This window comes from Oncorhynchus kisutch, unplaced genomic scaffold (genome assembly GCF_002021735.2).
Source record: "Oncorhynchus kisutch isolate 150728-3 unplaced genomic scaffold, Okis_V2 scaffold722, whole genome shotgun sequence".
Lineage (NCBI taxonomy): Eukaryota > Metazoa > Chordata > Actinopteri > Salmoniformes > Salmonidae > Oncorhynchus > Oncorhynchus kisutch.
Window position 1 is genome coordinate 307,501 of NW_022262667.1, and position 10,000 is coordinate 317,500.

The 10,000-nt window shown below is 47.0% G+C and overlaps 1 protein-coding gene across 1 annotated transcript in view; it reads right to left on the reverse strand.

The window, feature by feature from the left end:
* The window catches only part of LOC109885662 (probable E3 ubiquitin-protein ligase HERC1), a 211,746-nt gene that overhangs the window by 27,818 nt on the left and 173,928 nt on the right, over nt 1-10,000 (reverse strand). Inside the window, 2 exon segments of the mRNA XM_031815997.1 lie at nt 6,851-7,006; nt 9,571-9,752. Coding sequence (XP_031671857.1) covers nt 6,851-7,006; nt 9,571-9,752 — 338 coding nt within the window.

Below are 10,000 nucleotides of genomic sequence, written 5' to 3' on the forward strand. Positions count from 1 at the left end.
TGTCCGACCTGGTACCTGTTAGTGCATCTCACCTGTCCGACCTGGTACCTGTTAGTGCATCTCACCTGTCCGACCTGGTATCTGTTAGTGTATCTCACCTGTCCGACCTGGTATCTGTTAGTGCATCTCACCTGTCCGACCTGGTACCTGTTAGTGTATATTACCTGGTACCTGTTAGTGCATCTCACCTGTCCGACCTGGTACCTGTTAGTGTATCTCACCTGTCCAACCTGGTACCTGTTAGTGTATCTCACCTGTCCGACCTGGTACCTGTTAGTGCATCTCACCTGTCCGACCTGGTACCTGTTAGTGTATCTCACCTGTCCGACCTGGTACCTGTTAGTGTATCTCACCTGTCCTACCTGGTATCTGTTAGTGTATCTCACCTGTCCTACCTGGTATCTGTTAGTGTATCTCACCTGTCCTACCTGGTATCTGTTAGTGTATCTCACCTGTCCGACCTGGTATCTGTTAGTGTATCTCACCTGTCCTACCTGGTATCTGTTAGTGTATCTCACCTGTCCGACCTGGTACCTGTTAGTGTATCTCACCTGTCCTACCTGGTACCTGTTAGTGTATCTCACCTGTCCGACCTGGTATCTGTTAGTGCATCTCACCTGTCCGACCTGGTACCTGTTAGTGTATCTCACCTGTCCGACCTGGTATCTGTTAGTGTATCTCACCTGTCCGACCTGGTATCTGTTAGTGTATCTCACCTGTCCGACCTGGTATCTGTTAGTGTATCTCACCTGTCCGACCTGGTACCTGTTTGTGTATCTCACCTGTCCGACCTGGTACCTGTTAGTGCATCTCACCTGTCCGACCTGGTACCTGTTAGTGTATCTCACCTGTCCGACCTGGTACCTGTTAGTGTATCTCACCTGTCCGACCTGGTATCTGTTAGTGTATCTCACCTGTCCGACCTGGTATCTGTTAGTGTATCTCACCTGTCCGACCTGGTACCTGTTAGTGTATCTCACCTGTCCGACCTGGTATCTGTTAGTGTATCTCACCTGTCCGACCTGGTACCTGTTAGTGTATCTCACCTGTCCGACCTGGTACCTGTTAGTGCATCTCACCTGTCCGACCTGGTATCTGTTAGTGTATCTCACCTGTCCGACCTGGTACCTGTTAGTGTATCTCACCTGTCCGACCTGGTACCTGTTAGTGTATCTCACCTGTCCGACCTGGTACCTGTTAGTGCATCTCACCTGTCCGACCTGGTATCTGTTAGTGTATCTCACCTGTCCGACCTGGTACCTGTTAGTGTATCTCACCTGTCCGACCTGGTACCTGTTAGTGCATCTCACCTGTCCGACCTGGTACCTGTTAGTGTATCTCACCTGTCCGACCTGGTACCTGTTAGTGTATCTCACCTGTCCTACCTGGTATCTGTTAGTGTATATTACCTGGTACCTGTTAGTGCATCTCACCTGTCTGCCCTGGTACCTGTTAGTGTATCTCACCTGTCCGACCTGGTATCTGTTAGTGTATCTCACCTGTCCGACCTGGTACCTGTTAGTGTATATTACCTGTCCGACCTGGTATCTGTTAGTGTATCTCACCTGTCTGACCTGGTATCTGTTAGTGTATCTCACCTGTCCGACCTGGTATCTGTTAGTGTATCTCACCTGTCTGACCTGGTACCTGTTAGTGCATCTCACCTGTCCGACCTGGTATCTGTTAGTGTATCTCACCTGTCTGACCTGGTACCTGTTAGTGCATCTCACCTGTCCGACCTGGTATCTGTTAGTGTATCTCACCTGTCCGACCTGGTATCTGTTAGTGTATATTACCTGTCCTACCTGGTATCTGTTAGTGTATATTCCCTGGTATCTGTTAGTGTATCTCACCTGTCCGACCTGGTACCTGTTAGTGTATCTCACCTGTCCGACCTGGTACCTGTTAGTGTATCTCACCTGTCCGACCTGGTACCTGTTAGTGTATCTCACCTGTCCGACCTGGTACCTGTTAGTGTATCTCACCTGTCCGACCTGGTACCTGTTAGTGTATCTCACCTGTCCGACCTGGTGCCTGTTAGTGTATCTCACCTGTCCGACCTGGTATATGTTAGTGTATATTACCTGTCCGACCTGGTATCTGTTAGTGTATATTACCTGGTATCTGTTAGTGTATATTACCTGGTATCTGTTAGTGTATATTACCTGGTATCTGTTAGTGCATCTCACCTGTCCAACCTGGTACCTGTTAGTGCATCTCACCTGTCTGACCTGGTACCTGTTAGTGTATCTCACCTGTCCGACCTGGTACCTGTTAGTGTATATTACCTGGTACCTGTTAGTGCATCTCACCTGTCCGACCTGGTACCTGTTAGTGTATCTCACCTGTCCAACCTGGTACCTGTTAGTGCATCTCACCTGTCCGACCTGGTACCTGTTAGTGTATCTCACCTGTCCGACCTGGTATCTGTTAGTGTATATTCCCTGGTATCTGTTAGTGTATATTACCTGGTACCTGTTAGTGTATATTCCCTGGTATCTGTTAGTGTATATTACCTGGTATCTGTTAGTGTATCTCACCTGTCCGACCTGGTATCTGTTAGTGTATATTACCTGGTATCTGTTAGTGCATCTCACCTGTCTGACCTGGTACCTGTTAGTGTATATTCCCTGGTACCTGTTAGTGTATATTACCTGGTATCTGTTAGTGTATCTCACCTGTCTGACCTGGTATCTGTTAGTGTATATTACCTGGTATCTGTTAGTGTATATTACCTGGTACCTGTTAGTGCATCTCACCTGTCTGACCTGGTACCTGTTAGTGTATCTCACCTGTCTGACCTGGTATCTGTTAGTGTATATTCCCTGGTACCTGTTAGTGTATATTACCTGGTATCTGTTAGTGCATCTCACCTGTCCGACCTGGTATCTGTTAGTGTATCTCACCTGTCCGACCTGGTATCTGTTAGTGTATATTCCCTGGTACCTGTTAGTGTATATTACCTGGTATCTGTTAGTGCATCTCACCTGTCCGACCTGGTACCTGTTAGTGTATCTCACCTGTCCGACCTGGTATCTGTTAGTGTATCTCACCTGTCCAACCTGGTACCTGTTAGTGTATCTCACCTGTCTGACCTGGTATCTGTTAGTGTATATTCCCTGGTACCTGTTAGTGTATATTACCTGGTATCTGTTAGTGCATCTCACCTGTCCGACCTGGTACCTGTTAGTGTATCTCACCTGTCCGACCTGGTATCTGTTAGTGTATCTCACCTGTCCAACCTGGTACCTGTTAGTGTATCTCACCTGTCTGACCTGGTATCTGTTAGTGTATATTACCTGGTATCTGTTAGTGTATATTACCTGGTATCTGTTAGTGTATATTACCTGGTACCTGTTAGTGTATCTCACCTGTCCGACCTGGTACCTGTTAGTGCATCTCACCTGTCCGACCTGGTATCTGTTAGTGTATATTACCTGTCCGACCTGGTATCTGTTAGTGTATCTCACCTGTCCGACCTGGTATCTGTTAGTGTATATTACCTGTCCGACCTGGTACCTGTTAGTGTATATTACCTGTCCAACCTGGTACCTGTTAGTGTATCTCACCTGTCCGACCTGGTATCTGTTAGTGTATCTCACCTGTCCAACCTGGTATCTGTTAGTGCATCTCACCTGTCCGACCTGGTACCTGTTAGTGTATATTCCCTGGTACCTGTTAGTGTATCTCACCTGTCCGACCTGGTACCTGTTAGTGTATCTCACCTGTCCGACCTGGTACCTGTTAGTGCATCTCACCTGTCCTACCTGGTATCTGTTAGTGTATATTCCCTGGTATCTGTTAGTGCATCTCACCTGTCCGACCTGGTACCTGTTAGTGTATCTCACCTGTCCAACCTGGTACCTGTTAGTGCATCTCACCTGTCTGACCTGGTACCTGTTAGTGTATCTCACCTGTCCAACCTGGTACCTGTTAGTGTATCTCACCTGTCCAACCTGGTACCTGTTAGTGTATCTCACCTGTCCAACCTGGTACCTGTTAGTGTATCTCACCTGTCCAACCTGGTACCTGTTAGTGTATCTCACCTGTCCAACCTGGTACCTTGTAGTGTATCTCACCTGTCCAACCTGGTACCTGTTAGTGTATCTCACCTGTCCAACCTGGTACCTGTTAGTGTATCTCACCTGTCCAACCTGGTACCTGTTAGTGTATCTCACCTGTCCAACCTGGTACCTGTTAGTGTATCTCACCTGTCCAACCTGGTACCTGTTAGTGTATCTCACCTGTCCGACCTGGTACCTGTTAGTGCATCTCACCTGTCCGACCTGGTATCTGTTAGTGTATCTCTCACCTGTCCGACCTGGTATCTGTTAGTGTATCTCACCTGTCCGACCTGGTACCTGTTAGTGTATCTCACGTGGTACCTGTTAGTGCATCTCACCTGTCCGACCTGGTATCTGTTAGTGTATCTCACCTGTCCGACCTGGTATCTGTTAGTGTATCTCACCTGTCCAACCTGGTACCTGTTAGTGTATCTCACCTGTCTGACCTGGTATCTGTTAGTGTATATTACCTGGTATCTGTTAGTGTATATTACCTGGTATCTGTTAGTGTATATTACCTGGTACCTGTTCGTGTATCTCACCCTGTCCGACCTGGTACCTGTTAGTGCATCTCACCCTGTCCGACCTGGTATCTGTTAGTGTATATTACCTGTCCGACCTGGTATCTGTTAGTGTATCTCACCTGTCCGACCTGGTATCTGTTAGTGTATATTACCTGTCCGACCTGGTACCTGTTAGTGTATATTACCTGTCCAACCTGGTACCTGTTAGTGTATCTCACCTGTCCGACCTGGTATCTGTTAGTGTATCTCACCTGTCCAACCTGGTATCTGTTAGTGCATCTCACCTGTCCGACCTGGTACCTGTTAGTGTATATCCCTGGTACCTGTAGTGTATCTCACCTGTCCGACCTGGGTACCTGTTAGTGTATCTCACCTGTCCGACCTGGTACCTGTTAGTGCATCTCACCTGTCCTACCTGGTATCTGTTAGTGTATATTCCCTGGTATCTGTTAGTGCATCTCACCTGTCCGACCTGGTACCTGTTAGTGTATCTCACCTGTCCAACCTGGTACCTGTTAGTGCATCTCACCTGTCCGACCTGGTACCTGTTAGTGTATCTCACCTGTCCAACCTGGTACCTGTTAGTGTATCTCACCTGTCCAACCTGGTACCTGTTAGTGTATCTCACCTGTCCAACCTGGTACCTGTTAGTGTATCTCACCTGTCCAACCTGGTACCTGTTAGTGTATCTCACCTGTCCAACCTGGTACCTGTTAGTGTATCTCACCTGTCCAACCTGGGTACCTGTTAGTGTATCTCACCTGTCCAACCTGGTACCTGTTAGTGTATCTCAACTGTCCAACCTGGTACCTGTTAGTGTATCTCACCTGTCCAACCTGGTACCTGTTAGTGTATCTCACCTGTCCAACCTGGTACCTGTTAGTGTATCTCACCTGTCCGATCTGGTACCTGTTTAGTGCATCTCACACTGTCCGACCTGGTATCTGTTAGTGTATCTCTCACCTGTCCGACCTGGTATCTGTTAGTGTATCTCACCTGTCCGACCTGGTACCTGTTAGTGTATCTCACCTGGTACCTGTTAGTGCATCTCACCTGTCCGACCTGGTATCTGTTAGTGTATCTCACCTGTCCGACCTGGTACCTGTTAGTGTATATTACCTGGTATCTGTTAGTGTATCTCACCTGTCCGACCTGGTATCTGTTAGTGTATCTCACCTGTCCGACCTGGTACCTGTTAGTGTATCTCACCTGTCCGACCTGGTACCTGTTAGTGTATCTCACCTGTCCGACCTGGTACCTGTTAGTGTATCTCACCTGTCCTACCTGGTATCTGTTAGTGTATCTCACCTGTCCTACCTGGTACCTGTTAGTGTATCTCACCTGTCCTACCTGGTACCTGTTAGTGTATCTCACCTGTCCGACCTGGTACCTGTTAGTGCATCTCACCTGTCCAACCTGGTATCTGTTAGTGTATATTACCTGGTACCTGTTAGTGTATATTACCTGGTACCTGTTAGTGCATCTCACCTGTCCGACCTGGTATCTGTTAGTGTATATTACCTGGTACCTGTTAGTGTATATTACCTGGTACCTGTTAGTGCATCTCACCTGTCCGACCTGGTACCTGTTAGTGCATCTCACCTGTCTGACCTGGTACCTGTTAGTACATCTCACCTGTCCAACCTGGTACCTGTTTAGTGCATCTCACCTGTCCAACCTGGTACCTGTTAGTGCATCTCACCCTGTCCAACCTGGTACCTGTTAGTGCATCTCACCTGTCCGACCTGGTAATCTGTTAGTGTATCTCACCTGTCCTACCTGGTATCTGTTAGTGTATATTACCTGGTACCTGTTAGTGCATCTCACCTGTCCGACCTGGTACCTGTTAGTGCATCTCACCTGTCCGACCTGGTACCTGTTAGTGTATCTCACCTGTCCGACCTGGTACCTGTTAGTGTATCTCACCTGTCCGACCTGGTACCTGTTAGTGTATCTCACCTGGTACCTGTTAGTGCATCTCACCTGTCCGACCTGGTACCTGTTAGTGTATCTCACCTGTCCGACCTGGTACCTGTTAGTGTATCTCACCTGTCCGACCTGGTACCTGTTAGTGTATATTCCCTGGTACCTGTTAGTGCATCTCACCTGTCCGACCTGGTACCTGTTAGTGTATATTCCCTGGTACCTGTTAGTGCATCTCACCTGTCCGACCTGGTACCTATTAGTGTATCTCACCTGTCCGACCTGGTACCTATTAGTGTATCTCACCTGTCCGACCTGGTACCTGTTAGTGCATCTCACCTGTCCGACCTGGTACCCCTCCAACGCAGTGACCTTCTCAGGGAGCTTCTTGTTAGAGGTGTTTCCCAGCCCAAGCCTGCCATAGTCCCCGTTCCCAAAGGAGAACAGCCTCCCATCAGCGGTCACCACCGCAGAGTGCTTGAACCCGCAGGACATCTGACCACAGAGGGAAACATTGATGAACATGGGAACAACAGCCAATCAGAACAAGAGGCCTTTTTTGTAAAGGAGGCGTGACTTTGCAGATAGATGGGAAATGTATTGGACCAACCCATTCCTCTTTTCCAAATGAATAGTGGTATACTTTACATCTAAATGACAGTAGACTACAGTCTATTACAGTAGAGATACTGACCTGTATAACCTCTACATGACAGTAGACTACAGTCTATTACAGTAGAGATACTGACCTGTATAACCTCTACATGACAGTAGACTACAGTCTATTACAGTAGAGATACTGACCTGTATAACCTCTACATGACAGTAGACTACAGTCTATGACAGTAGAGATACTGACCTGTAGAACCTCTACATGACAGTAGACTACAGTCTATTACAGTAGAGATACTGACCTGTAGAACCTCTACATGACAGTAGACTACAGTCTATTACAGTAGAGATACTGACCTGTAGAACCTCTAAATGACAGTAGACTACAGTCTATGACAGTAGAGATACTGACCTGTAGAACCTCTACATGACAGTAGACTACAGTCTATTACAGTAGAGATACTGACCTGTATAACCTCTACATGACAGTAGACTACAGTCTATGACAGTAGAGATACTGACCTGTATAACCTCTAAATGACAGTAGACTACAGTCTATGACAGTAGAGATACTGACCTGTATTGCAGAACCTCTACATGACAGTAGACTACAGTCTATGACAGTAGAGATACTGACCTGTATTGCAGAACCTCTACATGACAGTAGACTACAGTCTATTACAGTAGAGATACTGACCTGTATAACCTCTACATGACAGTAGACTACAGTCTATGACAGTAGAGATACTGACCTGTAGAACCTCTACATGACAGTAGACTACAGTCTATTACAGTAGAGATACTGACCTGTAGAACCTCTACATGACAGTAGACTACAGTCTATTACAGTAGAGATACTGACCTGTAGAACCTCTAAATGACAGTAGACTACAGTCTATGACAGTAGAGATACTGACCTGTAGAACCTCTACATGACAGTAGACTACAGTCTATTACAGTAGAGATACTGACCTGTATAACCTCTACATGACAGTAGACTACAGTCTATGACAGTAGAGATACTGACCTGTATAACCTCTAAATGACAGTAGACTACAGTCTATGACAGTAGAGATACTGACCTGTAGAACCTCTACATGACAGTAGACTACAGTCTATTACAGTAGAGATACTGACCTGTAGAACCTCTACATGACAGTAGACTACAGTCTATGACAGTAGAGATACTGACCTGTATAACCTCTAAATGACAGTAGACTACAGTCTATTACAGTAGAGATACTGACCTGTAGAACCTCTACATGACAGTAGACTACAGTCTATGACAGTAGAGATACTGACCTGTATTGTAGAACCTCTACATGACAGTAGACTACAGTCTATTACAGTAGAGATACTGACCTGTATAACCTCTAAATGACAGTAGACTACAGTCTATGACAGTAGAGATACTGACCTGTAGAACCTCTACATGACAGTAGACTACAGTCTATTACAGTAGAGATACTGACCCGTAGAACCTCTACATGACAGTAGACTACAGTCTATTACAGTAGAGATACTGACCTGTAGAACCTCTACATGACAGTAGACTACAGTCTATTACAGTAGAGATACTGACCTGTAGAACCTCTACATGACAGTAGACTACAGTCTATTACAGTAGAGATACTGACCTGTATTGCAGAACCTCTACATGACAGTAGACTACAGTCTATTACAGTAGAGATACTGACCTGTAGAACCTCTACATGACAGTAGACTACAGTCTATTACAGTAGAGATACTGACCTGTATTGCAGAACCTCTACATGACAGTAGACTACAGTCTATTACAGTAGAGATACTGACCTGTATTGCAGAACCTCTACATGACAGTAGACTACAGTCTATTACAGTAGAGATACTGACCTGTAGAACCTCTACATGACAGTAGACTACAGTCTATTACAGTAGAGATACTGACCTGTATTGTAGAACCTCTACATGACAGTAGACTACAGTCTATTACAGTAGAGATACTGACCTGTATTGCAGAACCTCTACATGACAGTAGACTACAGTCTATTACAGTAGAGATACTGACCTGTATTGCAGAACCTCTAAATGACAGTAGACTACAGTCTATTACAGTAGAGATACTGACCTGTATTGCAGAACCTCTACATGACAGTAGACTACAGTCTATTACAGTAGAGATACTGACCTGTATTGCAGAACCTCTACATGACAGTAGACTACAGTCTATTACAGTAGAGATACTGACCTGTATTGTAGAACCTCTACATGACAGTAGACTACAGTCTATGACAGCAGTGCTCTTCTGTTGGTTCATGTACCTGCACCACCTCCTCTCCCTGCAGGGCTTCGATCTGTTGGTTCACGTACCTGCACCACCTCCTCTCCCTGCAGGGCTTCGATCTGTTGGTTCACGTACCTGCACCACCTCCTCTCCCTGCAGGGCTTCGATCTGTTGGTTCACGTACCTGCACCACCTCCTCTCCCTGCAGGGCTTCGATCTGTCGCGGTCGTCTCTGGCGGTCACTGTTCCCGTGTCCCAGCTTCCCGTAGTCTCCGTCTCCCCAGCTGAACACCTCGCCGCTCTCTGTCAGCGCCATGGAGTGACCGTCGCTGCCACACGACGTCACCAGCTGGGTCACCACAAAGCCTGGGGGGGGACGGACAGAGAGACAGACAGCTGGGTCACCACAAAGCCTGGGGGGGACGGACAGAGAGACAGACAGCTGGGTCACCACAAAGCCTTGGGGGGGAGACGGACAGAGAAACAGACAGCTGGGTCACCACAAAGCCTTGGGGGGGAGACGGACAGAGAAACAGACAGCTGGGTCACCACAAAGCCTGGGGGGGGGGGGGGGGGGGGACAGAGAGACAGACAGCTGGGTCACCACAAAGCCT